The 22,006-nt window shown below is 52.5% G+C and overlaps 3 protein-coding genes across 3 annotated transcripts; 1 reads left to right on the top strand and 2 right to left on the bottom strand.

Annotated features, from left to right (window-relative positions):
• Nucleotides 1-1,679: 1,679 nt before the first annotated feature.
• On the bottom strand, nt 1,680-3,533 carry JN550_011016 (uncharacterized protein; the record flags this gene model as incomplete). The annotated part of the gene is made up of 1 exon (XM_049309335.1): nt 1,680-3,533. One exon carries the CDS (start codon nt 3,531-3,533, stop codon nt 1,680-1,682), a length of 1,854 nt encoding a protein of 617 aa, XP_049166964.1.
• Nucleotides 3,534-11,517: 7,984 nt separating this feature from the next.
• On the top strand, nt 11,518-13,233 carry JN550_011015 (uncharacterized protein; the record flags this gene model as incomplete). The annotated part of the gene is made up of 4 exons (XM_049309334.1): nt 11,518-11,751; nt 11,813-11,938; nt 11,992-12,757; nt 12,812-13,233. 4 exons carry the CDS (start codon nt 11,518-11,520, stop codon nt 13,231-13,233), a joined length of 1,548 nt encoding a protein of 515 aa, XP_049166963.1.
• Nucleotides 13,234-16,095: 2,862 nt separating this feature from the next.
• Nucleotides 16,096-20,604, bottom strand: JN550_011014 (uncharacterized protein; the record flags this gene model as incomplete). The annotated part of the gene is made up of 1 exon (XM_049309333.1): nt 16,096-20,604. One exon carries the CDS (start codon nt 20,602-20,604, stop codon nt 16,096-16,098), a length of 4,509 nt encoding a protein of 1,502 aa, XP_049166962.1.
• Between the last annotated feature and the right edge of the window lie 1,402 nt (nt 20,605-22,006).

The raw sequence follows: 22,006 nt of genomic DNA, 5'->3' as shown, positions 1-22,006 counted from the left end.
TGTATCGAGGGGCCATCCTAGCGTCTCCAGCCCCGACTCTGCCCTAGCTGCTTCATCGACCTCGCCCGACCATGCGTCGGGAGGCTACGCATATCGCTCTGCTGGTACACCCGCGCGCTGCTTCAGGCTACCGCTGCCCATCTGGGAGCACGGCCTTGGCAATGTATACCCCCGGGGTTGTGTCTACTCTCTGCCAATGAGAAGGCTTACCGCCGGGGGAACGTCACAACCTTAAAATGTTCCCCAGTGAGGCCAGATCGGCGCCGCTATACCCCGCAGTAGAGGGGCGGCACTTCTATAAGATTCTGTGACTATGCTGTCTCTGATGCTATACGCAGGAACTGGTAATTAGATGGAATATGCTGTGGGCATTGGTGAGCCTCTCAAGGAGTCAGTCAGGCCCCCAGCCTCAACCACGTGTCGGAGTATCGCCGAGTGTTTGTAGACTGATCATGCTACGGGTTTTGTTCACGCTTCTGGTATACTATGTAGGTGGACTGGGGGGTGGTTGCGCCGCATACTCCCAACACACAAGCAACGCATTCATAGCTTGATAAGTGATAATCATAGTGTAGCGATCCGTAATTGGGAGATGGCTAGGTGTCTCTGCCGTTCGGTATCACACAGACAGAGACACACACACACACACACACACACACGCATCTCTCCCTCTCCCTCTCATGGCCGCGAGTCCGGCAATGCATGTGCACTAATCTCAAGTTGGAGTTTCATGGGACATAATGGCCTGATTCTTGGCAGCAACATCCGATGAAAGCTGTTGATGAACGTGGTGAGTGTTCGGCATTTTGTACTATCCCTCTTCAGGGATTGATATGATCATTATCGTTCAAGGGAGCTTCCTGAGGGTTCAGCAACAATCAATGCGCCACAGCCATAGCTTACGTCTAGATAGCATTAATATGTTGCACTGGAACTCGGAAGATTCTAGACCAATGGATTGCGTGGGGGCAAGAGACACATACTGAAAACATCAGGCCATGTTGCCAAAGTAGTCGATGTGAGCTTCCTGATTCAGCTGTGAGGTCCATGTGGCATTGGGAACCTGTGCCACACATCTGCAGTCCTGGGCCACTCGAACGCATACAAGTGACCTGTAGGTCCGTTGTGGGCAGGCGAGGGAGCGAATGAGAGGGTTCCAGTTCAGCCCCGAGTCCGGAATTTTTATGTCCGAGACGAGTGGCCGAAACGACGTGTCCGTTGAGAACGATCTCATATAACGGCGAGCTGCCGCCTAAAGACTCCGTACGGGAGCACACACACCACTCACTATGTGCAGAAGTCCAGAGCGTTGCTGAAATATGTTTTTGGGACATATATATACAATCGAAGGAGCGCCGCTGCCAACACTTCCCCCAAACGAAAACCCAGCCCGACCGGACTTTTCGTAATTCACTCCGGAGCAATGCGCGATGCAACTATGGCACTAGAAAGAAACCCGGTCTCCAGCTTGCGCAAAACGCCTGTATCTATTGCGTATCTTTTTTCCCCCCTGGATAAATCAAAACAGCGAAATCGTAAGGGCGCCGTGATCGCCCCGCCTTGGTCGAGAGCGGTAGGGGTCGAAGCGAGGGCTGCCGGCTCAGTCGCTTGATACCAAGACTCGAATATGGCCCTCCCCAACCCGAAACGGGAAACATCAGAGCAATGCAATGCGAGACCTACCAAGTCTCAGCAATGTACTGGCCGACTTCCTTCTTGAGATCCCAGAACCTCTGGGCTTCTTCTCGCTCCAGGTTGCCCTTCTTCATGGCAACTTCCACCAGGGCTTCTTCGACACCCTCGCCCATACCCTTGGAGCTACCGCAGACAAAGACACGGCCATCAACCGAGTTGATAACGTACCAAACGAGGTCTGCCTGGTTTGCGACTTCTTCTTGGACGTATCTGCCTTCACCGCGGCGACTCTCAACAATGCGCTTTACGTCTTGCTCGTGCACACCCCATTCGCCACTATAGATCTCGTCGACGAGGGAGTCGCGGATGCCCTGAAGAACCCATACCTTGTTTGCACAGTTGGCGTTCTTCAATCTACGCTGCACAAAGCCTCGGAACGGAGCGATGCCGACGCCAGCTCCAATAAGGAGCATCGGGCCATCGGACACGAACTGCTTTGCGAGAGGGTTGGCCATCAAGCCCTTGAACATAGGAATGTACATCTGCGGCGCCGGCTGACCTGCACGCTGCAGTTCGGTGTATTTACGAGACTGGCGCTCGAAGAAGCCAGAGCCCACTCCTGTCCTCGCCCCCTTCTTCCAGTCGGAGGTCTCGTGGACCGTCACGGCAATCTCGATCAGCCGGTGCTGTTTCCCGTCACGGACCTCGAAGTTCTCGTGCGGATCGCTAGACAGAGAGTAGAAGCGGGGCATCAGCGGCTGAAGGAGGGATAGTACCAGGTCCAAGGGTGGCTTCGATGAAGGAAACGCGTGGAGCAACTGGGCGAGAGATACGTGAGGGCCAGTGCGGAAGTCGCAGAAGACTCCCTGTCCCTCACCGGCGCACAGGTACAAGAGCACCTTCTTCTCGTTCGGATCGTTGGCATACTCTGCCATGGCCCGCAAGAGCCCCTTGGTAGGTGGGTAAGACTGGATGTCCGAGCACCAGGTGAGTAGGTCTCTGCGGGTCGTGACGAGCTCCCGTCCTTGATCTTCGCCCCAGACGGTGGGCCACCGTCCACTCATGGTCTGCAGGAGGACGGGCTTGTCACGCAAGAAGCGCGGAACACCAAGGAGGTCGAGAATTTCTTCAACCATCTCGGTGTCATTGGGAGCTGACACTCCAATGGCGCCTCCGACCTTGAAGTCAAGGCCGTTTTCCTCGGGGTAGCCTGTGATATCCAGGTCGAAGTGGTAGGTACGCTTCTCAGCACCAGGCCGCGTCAGCTCCCGCGTGTTGTGGATTCTGGCGGGGAAGACGTTGTAAGGCGGGTGTGGCTGGACGAAAGAAGGCGGCTGTATTGTGGTGTCGAGGTCCTCCAAGGTAAGCTTCCCGAGGTCCTTCACCAGCGCAGATGCAGAGTTGTTTGATTTGCCGGATTCGCTGCCCACGGAGATGGCCGAGTCGGTGGGAGATGGTAGCCGCTCCGAAGTGCGTCGAATGGGCTTCAGGAAGGCCGTCTGCGGTGGCATGTCGGCAACATTGGACAGCATGGTGGGTATCTCTTCAATCTTAAGGCACAGAGACCGGAATGCGTCGTTGTCAGGCAGCGGCACGCGTTCATATTCGAGTCCCTCCTTCTTCTTGCCTAGCTTCATGCAGCAGCCGCCGCCGCAGCATCTGTTGATCAGCTCGGTCGTAGACTCGCCGGTGATGCGCTGGACGTCGGCGGCACTCTGGGAAATCAGCCGCGTCGAAGCACGGCGCCGCCTGTGAGGCTCCGGCGGCTGCGGCAACTCATCTTGGTCCTCCGAATCTTCGGAATATGTGAGGGACGGGGCGATGGAAGGGGTGCCTGGCGCACAAGGCGTGCAGTCACGGGCCGTATCGACCAGGATCTGGTCGATGCGTGCAGCCATTGTTGCGCGCTGTAAGAATGCCTGGTTGTGTAGGCGGTAGGTCAAAGGACAAAAGCAGGTTCAGAGGTTTGGCCTACTACGAAGAATAAGGGCCTCGGGACAAGCGAATTGGTAAGATCAACAAGGTAGAGGAGGTGTGCAATCTTGTCACCGGCAAGGCCTCATGACCAAGGGACTGGTAAAAAGTCAAAAGTGGCGTGTAGTCGGTACGAGAAGTGGAAGAATGAGCCCACACCCAACGGATCGGACCCGTGGTTCTCGGGAGGCAGTGGCTGCTGACTCGACTCGCGTCGCCTCGTCGTCGCCAGAAGCAGTCAATGGACAACAAAGAGTAGTATGCCGATTACAGGTGTGTCGAGTGTGTAGAAGTTGAGCAAACGCGTCGGCGTTCTTTGTGGGCATGCGGTGCGAGTTATGAAGTCTGTCAAGAACCGGCAAAGTGGTCGGCTTGTAGAGGGTGGGATCAGGATCAGATAAGTGAAAATGGGCGTGTACGGGTGTCGGCGCCCGCTGGGCCATGGGGCAGTCCCTGTGGGCTTCCCCCTAATCAGATGGAATTACAGCAGGGATGGGGGCCGATGACCGTCGATTACCTCACTGGGGGCTTGCGCTTACGGCAGCGCGCCCCCCGACGGCAGGGCCCTCGGGGCGGTCCCTACGCAGCAAACACTTACAAGCCTCCCAACTCCGATCCTCGCCGCACCACTGGGATTGCGTGCTTCCAGGTCTCGCGTTGATGATGATGATACGAATACGCCTCCAGCTCTCCAGAAGGGCAACGTCTACCCCTGTCCCAATTCCGTATCTCGTTTGAGCTGTGTCCATGTACAAGCACGTTGCGAATGACAAACTACCGTTCAGTGTCGCCTGCACAATTGCATAGCTGAGGGTACCACACCGATTGACCTCAGCAGAATTAGTAACGGGGTGTTCGGGGCAGTGGGACAGCTTGAGGTCATTACTCGGCGCTGTGACACAATTTTGCATTGCTGATCTCCAGCCAACAGCCACTGCCTAGAATCCCTGGCTGCCCTGATAGTAGTTACCACCGGGGCATAGCACCAACAAATCTCTGCCGGATGTGCTCCTCGGTTGGGTACTCGGTTCATGGGGCAATTCCGCGTGCGAACCGAAAACGCGGCTACGTTGGCGCTAGGGTCTACGTACGGCCTGTCGTTCTGGCCAGCACTGATTGTTGGCGCATGACAGATACATAGTTAGCATGGAATGCTCGCAACATGGCGAGACTTAACGTCCAATTGGCCAGCAAGTCGCGATTCAGCCCGAGCTGCGGTGACGCTTGCTGGGCTCTCGCCTGCCACCATCTTCCAGGTTGGCTGATGAGACGTTCTGAAGTTCTTGAGAAGCCAACACGGTCGACCCGCGAGCCGGCGTGTCTCCACCGAGATCAGCACATGATCATTCTACTTGCATGGTCGGAACTGCTCCCCGCCGTCAAGTGTTAGTCCGCGGGGACGCCGCTGAGCTTCTCCTATCTAATTCAACTCAAGCAATTCGTTCCTTGTCGGTTTGGAAGGTCCCTCAGGCTCCATTCTTCTGCAGCTGTGCCCGACTAGGTTGACTATGTCCTGCAGCAGTGGGCAAAGTTGCAGCGTCCCTGGGGTAGAATCTCTTCGAATCACACAAGCTGCATTTGAGGCATACCGTGATGCCATTGATACGGACACACCTTTTCGCCTGTTGCTTTTCTTGTGCTTCGACCATTTCCACGGGCAGGCTGGCAGCGCGTCAGCCAAGGATGGATCCCTCCTCTAATTAATTGCTCAGGTAATCCCGACTTCCATAGGAGGCGCTCAGATCATCCTTCAATCTAATCAATCTCCTCGGCTCAGTCAACGTTTTATCAATCTGATCTAATCTCCCACCAAAGTCTCAGCTCCGAGACCGGTCGCAGGAAAACTCAGATCTGTGCGACATTGCTTTTTGGGTGACGCCAAAACACCTTTTGTCAGGGTGAACCCACTTGGCGTAACCTTGTCGGAGAAAAAAAGATCTGATAACGCAAACTCTTTGGCTACAGCACGCCATTGGGCAGGCACGCACCGGCATATCAGGGAGACGCATCGTGTTTTCCATTGCCTAAATAGATCTCATTTCAGTACACGCGATGGGACGCGATCATCGTCACCACTCTCCTCCGAAGCCTCCGGCGGTCTAGGGAGTCTCTACCGAGGGAGGAAGTGCACGTGTAAACCTCTTTTCACCACAGAGACCGGAGTCCAAAATGCCACTTCCTCTATGTTGTCCTCCTACCTGGCCGAGTGTACAGTATAGTACATACAGGACGTAGAGGACAAAGGATCTGATAAGATTGATTAGATTATGAGGTTTCAGGGACCACGCCAGAAATGGAAATGGAGTGTCTATCCTCAGCTCGCGTAACAATGGCTCAAGTCACGGTGGAGCCCGGCAATTTAGGAGACCCCCGATAGAAGACTGATGGAAGCATACAGGGAAGTAAGCAGCTAGGGCTGAGCTTCGTGTTCTGCCTGCTCATCCAAACACATCCATGGACATGGTTACTTGAGGATTTGTCTCGGCGGATCTGCAGTGTCAGCAACTCACAGGTGTGCCAGCCACCACTCCTTGTATTGATTGCACCGGGCTTGCGGCATCCATAGCGATGCAAAGCCCAGACACTGATGAAAACTTTGTTGCTCGGCAGATTGTGACATCCACTCCCTATGTAGAGTTAAGGACAGCCTGCCGGTACATTGCAACTTCTACGTGTTATGGTGCTCTCCGATGCTGCCGGAGTGTCGCGGTGCGTCTACTTCGTGGCAATGTTAATCTATGATCAGGGCGAACAAGGGCTAGTATCAGGCATATCAGCATGGCGAGCATTGGGCATGTTTCTAGTTCATTGGGTGATATCATGTCATACTGTTAAAGTCCCTCAATGTTTGGGGGTCCCTGGATATATTGCTCTCCAGGTCATTTGTAGGGAGGACGGATTTGTTGGCTTTTAGAGCCTGGCAACAGCAATAATACTGAACCTCGGTAATTACACCCGTATCTCATCAAAATAGGTACAGCAAGTGGCCTGCAAGCTTGATAGGCTCAAAGCAGAAACCAACAGCAGCCACAATTTGAGGCTACATTGCCTGCGGTAATTACTGTAACTGAGCCAGATCTACTCCGGAATGTCTCTCTACTTGGCCCCGTGTACTGAACGCCCATCCTTGAGTCGTGACTCTAGAAGAACCCTTCTACGTGGCCTAATTCGGATACGGCTCAAAGATGCCGATGCGCTCTCGGACGCCATTCCATACCCAAGCCAGCAATGCGACATGGTTGAGGGGAATATTCAGGAGGGATCAACCAGTGAGAAGACCTAATACAAGGTTATATTCTTGTTTGTCGTCAGACATCCGACCGGGACTTTGCATATCCCAGTTGAGGACAAGTGGCAACCCTATATCTCCCCTCAGAGGCCCGATCGTCAAAGACGCAGTGATGGTTCTTCTTCCAGGTGAATACGACACGTTGACCTCACGCGTCACAAAGTACACGAGTATAGCGCTGAAGAAGAAGACCATTTGAGAGCTTTGGGACGCCCGAGGCCACGAAGCGGTCCCAGTCCTCTGCCAAAACCGAGTCGTACCATGGCCTTGACACCATACGTGCTGTCAGTCAATGTCCAATCTTGATCTGCAAATCAAAGTGGTCGAATAACCCTCCCACTGAAGTCCGACTAAGATTAGGTCGGGAATTGTTCTTCCAACATCCATTTCACGCCCCTTCGAGGTACCAGTTGGACACCAACGAAGGTTGCCAATATGAAATTTTCTTTCGCGGTAGTATTGCAAGGTGAAGTCACCCTGACTGACACCCCAAGACAGTGAGTGAGGTTAAATTGAGCCATCGTCTGCATGCGAGTACAGCGCATATCGCGTGCCTATCATCCTCCTTCCTTGTGAGCTATTTGGTCGAATAGGTCTCGATCACACCAGTGATACCGTGTGTCGACTGGACTTTAGTAATCTGAGGAAAGGCTGACTCCTTGAAGGGAAGTCCCTTTATTACACTTCCGTCAGGATATGTGATTCTTCAAGAGGCCGCTGCAGAACCTCGTGGCAGTGCATAACCTGGCATTGATAATAGACCTGGTCATCTGAGAATATAGTCGGCAGCACGATAACAATGCCTCTTGGCAGCACCAGACTCCTTGCCGCCAGTTCGATGCCTAGCTGCGTGAAGCGCGGTCTTGCATGGATGCCACAATAAGTAAGTCGTCAATTGTGTGTGTAGCTGGCATAGACGTGGAAGGTTCCCACTTAGGGAGGTTCGTATGCTAGATTTTCTCCTCCCACAGCGATGATAGTAAGTTCGGCTCCATAATAGATGATACTCATTTCGCAGTTTCTAAATGTCCATCTGCATCCAATGGTTGGATGTAACACCGGTGAATATAGGCGCACCTTCGCCCTCATTTCAGTGTCACTTTGCTGGTGCGAGTAACCTCATCAGGGATTCTGGCGAGGGTCGAACTTGCGCAGTCAAAGTAACACAAAGCGTCACGGGGCCATACTTTTTCAGCAGCAGCAAGTCGACGAGGTACTATGTTGCCATCTGTATACCATATTCCAGGAAGATAGTATTCGCCGGGTTGCCGCCTACAGTCAGAGCGATGGTACTTTCGGGAAACCCCGACCCACCACTTGCAATGGCCGTAGTCCGTGGTGTTTCGTTTTATTTAGCTCAAGATGAAGGAGAGAGTGACAGCCAGCTGAAATGCCGCTGGAGCGTCGATTGACTAGTTTCTCAATGCATCCCATTTCAAGCGCGCGATCACCAGTGGATCTTATTCAGCTTCTCTCATAATGGCCCACAGATGCTGGCTCCGACCGCTGATAGTGTGGAAAATATCCTTGGACTGAGTTGAAACGTTCAGGCCGCTTCCAGATGGCCTAGAAGTTGTGTGGCCTGGCGTTGTCAAGAATATTGCGGATATCAACCGACAGAACGTGCTTATTGCGTCAAGCCTTTCTATGTTACTCTGTACCTTGTCAAAGACCTAATTTAATCCGTATTGAAATTTTGCAAGAGGGGATACTCCCGCAACGGAGGCGGAGTCCTTACTTTCATACTTATGACATTGTCATGGGATGAGAGGACTTTCCAAGTGGACTTCAGAATTCACCATCGTCCGACATTGGCTACCACCTTCCGGACACGTTCCGCGACTGCTCAAAAGTGGAATGGTAAGCTTGGTCTGTGTCACTAGAAAGCGGCGAAGAGTTAAACGGTCGAAGGGCATGGAATGGCTTAAAGTATAGGATGGCATCAATGAAGTGCATGTGGATAATATTAGCCCCTAGAGACGGGCAAGTTACCTTTGCTCGAAAACCTAAAGCATACACAGGGATGTTTCTCACGTGCTTTGAGTGAGAGATTCGTGCCTTGTTGAGAAAAGAAAATACATCCGTCATGTCCTGTAAAGTCAGACTAAGTTGCCAGTAATCGGACCATCTGTACGGAATCCCTTAGTACTTGTACGTAGTCCGCTTCGTTTATTTGCTTTCATAAGTGCTCCAGTTAAGTATTGACGTGGCTTAGGAAACCTAGCGAGAACTCGTGAACTACAACATCGATGTAACATGAGTAAATACTATGGTAAATACTGTAGCATATACGTATACTTTGAGCCTCCGCATTACAAGTTTGTGACTGTTTGCCAAGCTCGACTTAAAACCAGGTAACACGGTACGAAGGCTGAATAGAGGCAACATATATGAACGTGGATTTGTTTCCAGTTAGGCATGGTTCTCTCCCACGCGGAAAACTACCCAGGTGCGATGCATGCTTATAATCAATTCGGCACGATCACTTGAATGATATTCGGTTCGTTGAACTTGTACGCAAGGCTGGGCTGCAACTGCTCTCATTGGCAAGTATTTCTCACTCAAACCCTCCGCAAAATCAACACTGGGTTAGGGATCCATTAGACCACCACGAGCTCCAACTGGCGTGATGCCTTTCATGGGAAGTCCATCGGGGTGGTTATGGGACATCAAGTAGATGGAATCATGCCCACTAGACCGTACGAACATACTGCTACAACTACGACCCCAGGCTATTAACTGAGCGGTGGGAAATTCTGACGTGCAAGTATCACTGGGAGGAGCAGCTGCGGTAACAGCACTTCTCATTGTGCGTCATGTCAACTTTGACCCATTGTACTGACATAACTTCTGACTTCGGAGTCTCCTTTCTCTGGTCGTTCCTAACAGATGCGGTTGCAAGACATCAGATGAGTCTCGGTTCCAACCTTGTGGTACCGTTTGGGGGCCAAGATCCGATTCGCGGAATCTTGCGCCACGCAAGCCCTTATGCAGAGATTGGACGGGTGAGAGGAGTGACATCCAAAAGCTTCTCTGTAGCCCGAGAAACGCAGAGATCTAATACCACACAGTCGCCTTGGTATCGTCAGGAAACGCCAACTGCTGCCAAGTTCGCTAGGTGCCGTCACATGTGCTATGTATAGAGACAGAATAAACTTAGAGCCTGGAGAGGTCAAGAGAAGCCGAGTGGAAGCTTTTGAGGCAGTAGCAGCAGGCGGCAGAACTTGCCCATCTGATATTTAGCCTGCTTCTGAAGCTTGGCTAGATGCTTATCGAGGAAGATGGCAGGCAAGCGGAAACTTGCTCGCAGTTTCGGGGTTTGACCCGTGCTGCTTGCTGCAAAATGCAGGCCATGTCAAGCTCCTTGACGGGCCGTTTAGTGGATCGGTTGGGGATCCGCGCCTGGGGCCCCATGACTGGAGACGTAGCCAAGAGATTCAGAACAGTGCGGTCCGGCAACTGAAGAGTCAAACAAAACAGGGCAAAACCGCTGCTGTGGGTGAGGCTGGTCGCGCCTCACCTGTTCAAGGGAGACGCTGCTTTGCGCGCATCGAGAGCCTCCCAGAACCGGAAAGCCTCGAGCCGTGGAATCTCCTGCGAACGGACGATTGGGATCAGCGCTGCGGTTTCTCGTTTGCGCGGCTGCCCCGAAGCCAGCCCACCTGGCATTGGGGCATTCCAGAGCAGCTCCTCAATTGCCGCTCTCGTGAGAGATTGACAGCGCCTGTGCCCTCTTTTAGTGGCACACACGAGTGACGTTATCGACGACTATCAAAGGGATCTCTCGTTGCCGTGCTTAGGGCGCCGCTAACAACTGCGTCCAAGTGGGCTCTTGCGGGCTTGGGGTCAATCGGGGCAATGTGACGCGCTTGGAGCCGCGGGACTAGGGTCCGGACGTGGCAGGACCCGACTCCTTAGCACGGCGCCTTTGCAGGCCCTGTTTCAGAAGGCCCGCAACTGTCTGAAAACCGAAGAGGATACCGCACATCAGTAACAACCTTTTCCAGAGTGTGTCCATGGGTCCTCGCAGCTCCGAGGCCATGGTCACGTTCAGGCTTCGGCGGCGGCGGCTTCCCGTGACGGCTCGGGATTTGGTGTTTGAAGCCTCACTCATTTGTAGAATGGATTCCGAGCTCATTTCAGGTCTTCTTTCATCTCTTTCTCTCCTCTCTCGCCGCTTCTATTCGCCTACCCGTGACTATATTTCAGCTGTTCCCCAATCCGGAAGTCGTCGCTTCCGAAGTGGGGCCAATTTGGGATATAGTAGCGTCTGGTGGTTGTCACTCTTGTCACCGAGCTTGTTGGTCTCCACCTGTCAAGCTTAGCACTCTCAGATCTGGTAATCATTTTCTTGGAATCTGGATGGCGCCTTGTCCTAGCCACGAATCACCTTTCGGCCTTTACTATTTTCAGGCTTCGTCGAAGCCCGCCTCCGTTGGTCTTTTCACTAGTCGGCCTCGAGGAGTATCTGCTTCTGCCACTTAATACTAACCACCCAGACGTCACTCTCAACTGGCTTACTCCATGATACATAACGGTCAGGGCCTCGGTAGCGGACGCGGTACCCTCTCCCCCCTCACTCCCTATCCTACCTCGCCATTCTCTGGGCTCTCGCAGTCATGGAGGCCGTTCAACCCACCTCAAACTTGACATCGACAATCGAGGAACTGCCTATGGGCAAAGCCCTTGTCAGTGACAGTCTCAGTTACTACGTCGTGATATCGGTCGCTTTACTACTGGCGTTCTTCCTGAAGCCAAGCAAAGACAGCCATGCCTCAGTCCCGTTCTACAAGGCGTCGAGGATGAAGTGGATGTTCAATGCCGACTCGTTGGTCCGCGACAGCTACAACAAGGTAGGCTCACCACTTAACTCCCTCGACTTGGTGAACACCCGAAAGCTTATGTTCATCTCAGTTCCGGGACCAAGTGTACCAAATCAAGGCCACAGAGGGTGTTCGGACTTTGGTGCCGTCCAAGCTCGTGGGCGAACTGAAGAGCCTCCCTGAGGAAGTCTTGAGCGCATCCCAGGCTATCAACGAGGTTTGTTTGACCGTTCTCAGCTGGCAGGGCTTAGTACTCACCATATCTCACAGGCGATGTTGGTCGAATACACGAGGTTTACGTTTGGCCTGCACCACGACGCGGTTACGTTGCTCATGAAAACCAAGTTAACACAGCAACTTAGCCGATTGGTACCTCGGATGAAGGAAGAGCTGGAGTTTCTCGTCAGGGAAGAATTCCCGGATTGTGAGGAGTGGACCCCCGTCAAAATACAACCCTTCCTGATCCGCGCCATCTCGAGACTGAGCGGAAGCGTCTTCGTTGGCGCTGACCTGGGCCGAAGCGAGCAGTGGATGGATACGAGTGTCAACTTCGCAATTCATGTTTTCATGGCAGTGATCAAGCTGCAGTTCTTTCCGACATGGCTGAGACCGGTTGCGCAGTATATCGTAACCGATCTGGGGCAAATCAACCGAGATATTTCAAAAGCGCAGGAGATGCTGAAGCCCATCATCGACCAGAGGTTGCAGGACGCGGAGTTGGACCCTAGTGGCGAGAGACCTGACGACTTTATGCAGTGGTTATTGGACGCCCTTCCGGAAAAGCAGAAAAGAGATTACCAACTGCAGGCAAAGCTGCATCTAATTTTATGTGCTGCGGCGATACACACCACAAGTAATCTGGCGACGGATTGTATATACGACCTGGCCACCCATCAAGAGGAGCAAGATATCATACGCGAGGAGGCAAAGGAGATACTGGAAGATGAGCAAGGTTGGGCCAAGAAGGAGGGCATGGGCAAGCTCAAGAAGATGGACAGCTTCATCAAGGAATCCCAGCGCCTTGCTGGAAACGTCAGTAAGTTTTACTATGAAGATATACCCTGTACCGCTCGACGCTAATCGCTCGCAGCATCTTTCATTCGCAAAGTCGTCAAGCCGATCAACCTCTCAGACGGCACGTACCTCCCGGCTGGCACTAACCTCTTGGCTCCCCAGTGTGGAATCAGTCACGATGAGCGCTACTTTCCGGATCCCGAAGTGTTCGACGGGTTGCGGTTTTGGAAAATGCGACAGGAGTCGGCGGAGGGGGGGAATCGGTGGCAATTGACCAGCATCGGCGACTGGAATATCAACTTCGGCCTTGGTAAACACGCCTGTCCGGGACGCTTCTTCGCCGCCAATGAGATCAAGCTGGTGCTGGCTCACTTCCTCCTGAACTACGACATCAAGCTCAAGGACGGCGAGCAAAGGCCCGAGCCGATGATGTTCATGATGAGCAAGACCGCCAATCCTAACGCCGAGATTTTGTTTAAACGGCGATCTATCGTATGAAGGACACAACTGCAGCAATATTTATATATCGGTGACAACTCACGCAGAGAGACGGTTACCGAACAAAACGTGTCACGGCCCGGTGTCGTGATGCACAAACATGAGAATAGAATTTCTGGAAGACATGGTGGAACATGTATATAACCCAATCATCGTAAGATCATTTGGCGCCAACGACATTCGAGTCGGTGGCAGCCGGAGTTGGAGGTTGGAATCTGTACATACGGGCCAGCATCATTTGCATTATTGGAGACTTCGATCTCCGGGTTGAATTACAAGCATGCTTTACGCCTTTCATGGCGGAAGTCGAAATCAATTGATAAAACAATCACTATCCAAGATACCCAAAAGAACCTGCTGCTCCGTGAATCCTTCATTTCTCAGTCTTCAGCAGACAGTAGGCCGTCTTGCGGCTTGCCGGTAGTGCCTGATTCCGCCTCAGAGTTCTCTGGGTGCGACTTCGATTCCTATGTTGAAGTCAGCTCCGACCCACCTATTGCTCCTGCGCCTGCTTCCCATAAACTTACCAGGATACTCGAAACAGCCGACAATCCCGTCGTTGTTCGTGATCAGTGTATCTACTCAACAGCATCAGCTCTTGTTCGATAACCGGAACCTTCAGATGCGATGGAAGGACATACTCAAGTCGAATTGAGTAGATTGGTAGCGATTGTTCGACATCCGGCATTGACAGTTTATGTTAGCATCCGTCGTCGACGCCGAGCAGGAGTTGCAGGAATTGAAGGCATATCCGCTAACGTGTCAGCCGTCAGCGTTTTCTCATTTCTTACAAGCTGGTAGGCTGGAAAGTCCGACGGGCACCTAATTCTTTGACTGACTTTCTCTGTGCTTTCAATACCCCCTCCCTGTTTGTGAGGCAGTCGTTCAAGTCGATAGCCCCAGTATAGTTTGCGCCATCAGGCCCCGGACACTTCGATACCAAGAAGTTGTTATTGCCATGGTAGCCAAGGGACCAGGATTTGGAACATTCATCATAGAAGCCTTGCGCTACGGCCAGTGACAGGCCGAGAGTAAAGGGGAATAGTATTGATTTCATGTTCTTCGTTCGGAGTCTGGATGTCCCAGATCTGGGTCAAGTATAGAGAGGACGAATAAGGTACAATTGGCCTTGACTTTCGGTCAATCGGTATTTGCGTCGATTACTAATAGTCGTATCTCAATGCAATGAGGCAAGGTGGTCGATGATGCAGAGATACCGTACAGAAGCGAAGACCCGATCAACATTCGTGCTTGCAACTTCAAGCCACCCAGAATATATATACTCCACCTCGTGAGTGGCTGTACCCCTAGTCTAGATTGTAGGACTCATGGGAGGTCGATTAATATCCCAATTCCTCTGTCTGCACAACGCCACAGTCGCAGTCGGTAGCTTCTCCAATCCCGCGGGGGAAGCAGGGGAAGCACATTACCTGAACGAGACAATGACGATGCGGCGTTATAGGGTTCCCCGCACTATTGCAACAGCTATGCTTCCCTTGACCAACATATATCCAGGAGGGGGATTGCGGAGAAGGTCAGCGCGACATTCAGTCGAGCATGTTAGTACTGCGCATGCTGCTGTCAAAGCTCTGGGAAAGGCCAGGTGATCAGAAAGGCGGCCGACTCAGCGGCACGATATCGGTGTTCTGAGACTGGGTAGCGCTGGCTGACAACCAATCTATCTATATTGGTTGCAACGCTGACCTGAGACTGAATAATCGTGTGGGGTAAGGTGAAGCATTCCAACTCAGGCCGTGCTGAGCGTTCCGCCTTCTGTTTTGGTAACATCAAGGTACATGTGGCTGCGGCGGCTAGCCGTGCTTACGGTCTAAACCCTTCTATATCTTACTTGTTCAATAGCTGGGCCGTTTGGCTGTTGATGTGATGCAGGGAGAAGTTCGACATATCGCATTAGCTGGGACTTACTACTTACTACAGAACTTGGAAAAGATTATGGTGTATCAAGCCCTTAGGCCAGGCCTCACAATTAAGATGAGCAAAGAAAATGATTCTGATTATGTTCATATCATTATGCAGAAACGACTGGGTATCTAAAAGGTGTCGACGCGCTCATAAAGCAACAAGGCAATCCAACTAACTGAAGCAGTCGCTATCACAAACCAATATATGGGTTATGAGATGCCATCGTTATCGATCATGAAGCGTCGTTATTTCATCCGTGGCAAAGCACCAATAGTCTTTGAACCATACTGACTTTCGGTACAATAGCCAGCCATTGCCAAAACCCGTAAATTAAACCTGAGCCTCCCATTAAACCTTGTTGGCACAAGAAGGTGCTCTTCCGCCAATGACACCCTGCAGCCCTGGAGACTCGTCCCGCGGCTTAGTCCAGTAGAAATAATAATAGAAGTGCGCGAGCGCTGATAGAAGAATCGAAGGTTAGTGTGAAGAGAAGTGGTCTTCAGCACCATGAAGCCCTGGCAAAGGGATACAGTGAGTGAATATCAAAGACGCCGTACTGTCTTAGCCGGCATTCCGGAATGCTTGTGCGGGCTATACAGTCCACATCCCCGGTGAAGGGAATTGGTACCAGCCCATTTCTATGGAGGCCTGTCTCCCTAGGTGTGATGCTGATTGGGCTTGCGCCCTCTTCAATCTTGAGTGAACCATCCAAATGCAATGTAAAATGTCTCCCTGTGGTCCAGTTTCGGTGTTGTGTCGGCCAGAATAGAAATGCCGAATCTTGAATTAGAGCGGTACAATGTTTCGGAAGATCGCAAATCGAATTCTTCGAGACGGAATAAATGAATGCAATGAAATCGAACCCGACACGGATATCTTCCTCCATGAACGCAGGCCGGATAGTATTGGTGATGGTTAGGCTTGAAGGTGATGTCCAGGTTAGATACTAGAGACTCTGCCTCGAGTCTCGGGGACCTTCGCGTAGCAGACCATCAGCTTCAAACTAGTGTTCCACTCTTCGCACTCGGCCAACAGAAGACGGTCGTCCCAGATGCTTTTGGCGATGCCAGTTGGCGTCTCATAGAGTCGGCTATACCACCAACGACCGACTTTCGCTACCATTTTGGTGATATTCTCATCGCCCATTTCCGTCTTGTCGTTCATCATCTCTGCCAAGCTCCGCTCATCCTTCTTCTTCTTCATCATCTTTGTGTCTCCGTCAACAGCAGGCTTGGTGACTGAACTCGCTACAGGAACACCAACTCGACAAGTCTTCACGTCAATGAAGCCTCTCCTGCCTAGGAGGCGCAGAATGAGGTCAGCTGTGCTACTCAAATTGATCTTGTCGGGTTGAACGCTGACGCGTTCTTTTAAGCGCCGAACAGAACGCCTCGTGCGATTACCCATGTTGTTGAGATCGACGTCTAGAACGGAGAGTTCAATATAGCCGCCGGGTTTCAAAACCCTCTGCGCCTCTGAAATGATGTTGCGATAGTGAGCTTCAGGGGCAGCGGCAGGAAATCGGAAAACGACGGTGGTGAAGCTGTCCGGTCCGAAAGGAAACTTTTCCAGATGTGAGTTGTACTGTATTTGATGGTGATTGGAAGGTGACGATGGAAACTGAGTAGAGGAACGGTGTTCTTGAGGTAACGGTGCCCGCGGAGAAAGATTGAAGAATGTCGCTGCTGGATAAGTCTCTGCTGCGTAGAATGACCAATCGTCGTTCCCAAGTCCGTCGATAACCAAGATCGAGTGCCTCTTCAGCGATCCGACAACTGGAATCAACTCATCGCGAGCAGGACTGAAGAGGACATGCCCGAAGGTAAGCCATTTGCTGACTGTCATAGAGCCAACTCGGAGGTTAACTTGCGAAAGAGGTGTCTCTTCACTGGAGGCACTACAGTCGGACGCTCGCGTGTGGCGACTTTTGGCTGAGCAAGAACTGCTTCGTTGAGATGCCAAGGCTTTGGTTGGTGCCGCGTTATTGTTTCGTTCACCATACCCGGACACAAACTCGGATACCGAAAATGGGGTAGATGGAGGATCCGACCCAAAGTGGAAAGCCGCATTGATCCTCGCCGCCATATCGGCACTGTAATGGCTTGAAGATGTAGCGGCCTTGCCCATCTCAACCGAGTCCCTGAGATCTTTAGCGTCCTGCGTTTCAGGCTTGGTTCGGATCGTTGGAGATTCGAGTGGTTTAGTAACCTTCCTCGCAAGTCGCGTTTCGTATGTCTCAAGATGGAATGGAACTCCTTTAGAAGAAGTCGCTGAAGGGGGAACGTCACCTAGTAAGTCGTTATACTCGTCCCAGATCTCATCTTCGGCTAGCGGTGCAGTCGCAGTAGGCACTACGGCGGTATGATAGGTGTAGCTTGCTATGCCCGAATTGGTAGACCCCGAACTCGTGGTACCGCCCGAGTTCTTGCGTGGGGAAAATGCGAGAAACTCTCTGCCAGATCCTCCAAAATCTAGAGACCGGCTCTTCCTGTGCCTCAGAACTTGGCGGGGCGAGACAGTTCCACCAGTCGTGACCGTCGATGCATTTTGCGAAAGCTCTGGAGTGGATGGTCGTGGCGGGCTTGGTCCGAGAGCGATCGAGTCGCAATCAACTTGGGTGGGGTTTGGAGGAGGGAGCTGGAGACTGATGCGGTTGAATGGTCTTGAAAAACTCTTGGGCGAAGTCTGCTCTGGTCGAGTGTTCACAACTTTGGGTATTCTTCCGACTTGCGGCAGGCGACTTGGTCTGCCCACGGGCGGTTTTGCAGAAGTCTGGCCCGCCTGTATCTCGGGCCCATTACTCCTTGCTGGAGTTTTCACCAGGGGAATGGCGTGACGTTGGTCTGGACCCTTGGTCTGTACTTGCTCGGGACCCTTTGACACTATTTGCTCCTTTTGACCTTTCGATGACGGGCTCTCTTGTTGCTCATTTGGCAGTGTCGATGTGAGGTGCAAACCTGGAGGAAGCAAAACCTCGGCCTCCCTCAATATCTGGCCCATGTCCTGCTCTTCAGAGTCTTCTTGTTCTGATGAGTCCATCATAGTGTAGAACGCAACAGGCTTAGTTGGTGCTACTTTCACCGCAGCCGTGACAGCCGCCGCTTCATCATTCTTCTTTGACTTTGCTGATTGATTATGCGATCTACCAAATAAATTCCATTTTCGCGGAGATTTGACACGTTTTGTCAGCTTCTTTGGAGCCCCACTGGCCTCGCTTGCGTTCAGTTTGGCCGGTTGGTGCTCCGCTTCCGAAAGAGCCAGGGAGTCGTCCGTGAAGATTGTAGTGGCTACACTTGCGAGTGACGGCGATGTGATCCCTCTAGTGTTAATAGGCCTTGGAAGCTTGAGGGGCTCTTGGTCCGGAGATGACCGAAGTCGTTGGACAGATCTCCTGAAGGCAAGAGTTGACTTCATGGTCACACCATCAGACTCACTCGCCTCAGATGGGCGACGTGAGCGGACAGAGTCGCGAGGAAATGCGGATGGCCAGAGTGTATTCCTTGCATCTCCCCGAGACGAAATTGAGATTGAAGACCCATTGCGGGACTCAACACTAGGACGGGGTTGCGAGAGGCTTTGGTTGCTTTCTGTCCGGTTCAACTCAGCACTGGCATTCCGATTCTCGATCACTTCACCACCTGCAATCACCACTGGATTCAACCGTGCCAAGAAGAATGGATCTGTCGACTGAGTGCTTGTCAAGCTGTCCGATGATGACGCTGGCCCAGAAGGTCCTCGAACCACATTAGCCGCGTTGCTACTGCGCCTTCTCAGGCCTCCGATTCGCCCGTAGCCTTCATGGCCTGTACCGGCTGCTGGCCCTTTGCGTGGTGGCTTCTCTTTCTTTCCTAACGTCACATCCGTGTCCGTCTTGCGTCTCCCGAAGATCCCGAACCTGGACCTGAAACCCGAGACACTTGGACTAGGAGTTCGGCTCGTCAAGCTAGTGTCCGCTTTTGTAGTTGGAAGGCCTGCGGAGGATGCAGATCTCGGTGCTGGCGTCGGCTCGCGACTGACGGGTAGTTTTGATGATGCCGCACGATCATTGGACTGTGAAGGAGTAGTTGACCTAGGTAAGGAGCTTGGCGCTAACTGATTGCTTCGGCGTCTTTCTGTTAGACTTGTGGATGACAGGTTGCTGTGTACAATAGGAACGGGCCCGCCAAACTGAGAGTATAGATCCGGGGTTCCTTCTCGACTAGGTCTGGACGGAGGTAAAGGTCTTGATTGCGGAGATGCAACACTCCTCGGTGTTGTCCCACCGACAACTGGAGAAGACTTCAATGGTGGCGGTGAGCTCATTGTGGATTTAGAAGGAGAGATATCATTGCTCTTGCCCTTCCTCAACTTCTGCGAAGATTTCCTAGGCGGTGGATTGGGAGGAGCTGTTTTTCCCTTCCTTTCTTTCTTCTCTCCACTGCGAAGAGTCGAGCCTGAGGACGAAGATGTCAATGCCTCCGTGACGACCGCGAGGCCTTGTGGACCTGTGGCAAACTCTTCATCGTCGTGCACCAAACTTCCGGCTCTCCTCCGTGATACAGGTGGTCGTGTCTCGGCCGTGCTCTCCTGTCGAGCCCGTACAGCAGGATTGCGTAAAGGTACGACAAGGCTGGGTGATGCTGACGACATGGATGTTGGGGTAGTGTCTCGACTATAGGGGCCAGGTCCAGGTGACTCAGAAAACCTCGTCGAAGGGCTTCCACTGAAGTTACTCATTTGGCTATGGCTGCTCGCACCCGAGAAGAGCGGAGTAGGCGGAGGTAGGTCGTGGGTTGCTAGCCTGAAGAGCATCTCGGCACCAGGACCATTTCGAGGGACCTGTATATTGCGATACCTGTCCAACTCAGGGTAGATCATGGTAGCTTCGGTGGGCGGCATAGGAAGTGCAACCTGGTGGGCTATTGATATCTCGGCTGGGCTTGCGGTGAGGCTTCGATCCATCTGGCCTGCATGGGTGTCGACTGATGTCTGTGACCTTGGTATCGACGATGACGAACTGGTCCTCCCCGAGTGCTTCCTGGCGTTACTAGGGATATCAACTGCCTCCCGAGACACGCTGGACTTTTTGCGTCGCAGGACATTACGCGCTTGGGTGATGCCTGCATTGACATTCTTGCCGGGCAAGGAAGTATTTGCGTGGGTTGTTACCGTTGAGCGGCCTGTTGAGTTTGTTGAGCTCCAGGAGTTGGTTTCATGTGCAAGTGGAGGCCGAGTTGTGGCTGAGATGGATGGCCTTCGGAAGGAATTCTGAGGTATCCGACTCTGCGTCTTGCTCTGACTGGCCGAGGTTGGCTTATGCTGAAGAGTGTCTGTTTCCTTACGAGCCGCACTCGTCAAGGCTGCTGGAAATTCCTCACCAGCGGTTTCCATGACACCACCCATTCTTTTCGACCGCGAATCCTCACCGGTCCTACTCCTTGACTGAGACCGCGATCGTACCGACGCCATATTGCTCATATCGTATTTCGGTTGTCGTCCAGTTTGCACATAGTATTAAGCCCGCATGTCGATTTCGGTGACAGAAAGAAACCTGGGTAGCATATGTTGCTGGGTATTACTGATTGCGATTAACTGTAGCCTCCAGGGAAATCCAGTTACTGCCACGTAAGAGTTCAGGCCAGCTGGACATAGGGAAACAGTCTATCCAAGGGAGCGCCAGTGAGTGTGTTGGTCGAGGTGCCCGGGATATCCAGCCCTATACAGAGGAGAACACTCCAGTACCAAAGTTGGCCCGGTGGGAGCCCGCAGGGTAGTCACGTTGAAATGTTGGAAGAAACGAAATTAGAATATGATGAAGAAATCACGAAATATAGTCTCCTGGACAAAACGAAGCGAACAAGGATCCCCGTGGAACGCAGGCTTGAGGGAACGAGGTTCCGAAAGAGCTAGTCAAGCTGGGAGGGTGTGGTGCTATGTGGTGCGTGGCACCCGAACTAAGAGCTAGAAAGGTGTGGGTGGTATGTTGATGGTGGGGACTGGGCGTTTAACAAAATGTCGGCGCTGGGCTCGAATAGCGAGGCTTGCGCCGTCACCTAGTGAAGCGGCTCACTTGTAAGAGATGTTGATGTTTTCCGCAGCCCGAAGAGCGATGTGGGCCGGAAAGAAACTTGAGAGCTGAAGTTCAGAGTAGGCAGGCCAGGTTGTGTCAAAGACCAACTAGTAGTAAAGGTATAGAGGAGAGGGAAGAAACCATGAAAGTGACAGGCGTGAAGTCAAAAAGAGAACAGCCACCCATGGAGACTCTGAGCAGAAAGAGGGCTGTAGTGTACAGATACATTGGCGCATGGCATTATATTAGACAGTGGCAGAAGTACCGAGTGGGAGGGAGCAGATTCCGAGACCACGGTACATCCATAGCAAGTATCGATTTTTGACGATGTGGCGTCTAAACCCATGTCGACAGCCAAGGAGCGACCCTTTGGACCATGTCGACAAGTCACCTGCCCTTGGACAGTACTGGACTCGCCGATTACTTGGTCTGGTTGGTAGAGGCCTACACAGGCTTTTTGCGGAGACATTGGCCAAGCAGATCGGTGGGTCGCACCACTGAAGACACCAAAGGTACCCAGCATCGCTGAGTCACCGAGGGGTGAAGAGGAGAGTAGCGCTGCCCTGTACCCTGCTGGCCGAGCACGCGAAAGCGGAGGCCGGGGTGGAGGCAGAGGCAGAGAAAACACACCCCATGCGAACCGTTGCAAGGCATCAACTATTCCTGGAACATGATGCCTACGGGACGTTCTGGTGGCGGAGTCGGCCAGGCAAGAGAAAGCAGGAACGGACGCTGGAGCGCAGAACTACTGGGCCTCTGTCTTTCGTCTTGCGCAAGTACGTACAGCATGCAATCAAGGGC

This window comes from Neoarthrinium moseri, assembly GCF_022829205.1.
Source record: "Neoarthrinium moseri strain CBS 164.80 chromosome Unknown scaffold62_Wmoseri_CBS_16480, whole genome shotgun sequence".
Classification (NCBI taxonomy): Eukaryota; Fungi; Ascomycota; class Sordariomycetes; order Amphisphaeriales; family Apiosporaceae; genus Neoarthrinium; species Neoarthrinium moseri.
Note: the sequence above shows the minus strand (reverse complement) of the source record. Positions and strands in the feature narration are given on the sequence as shown.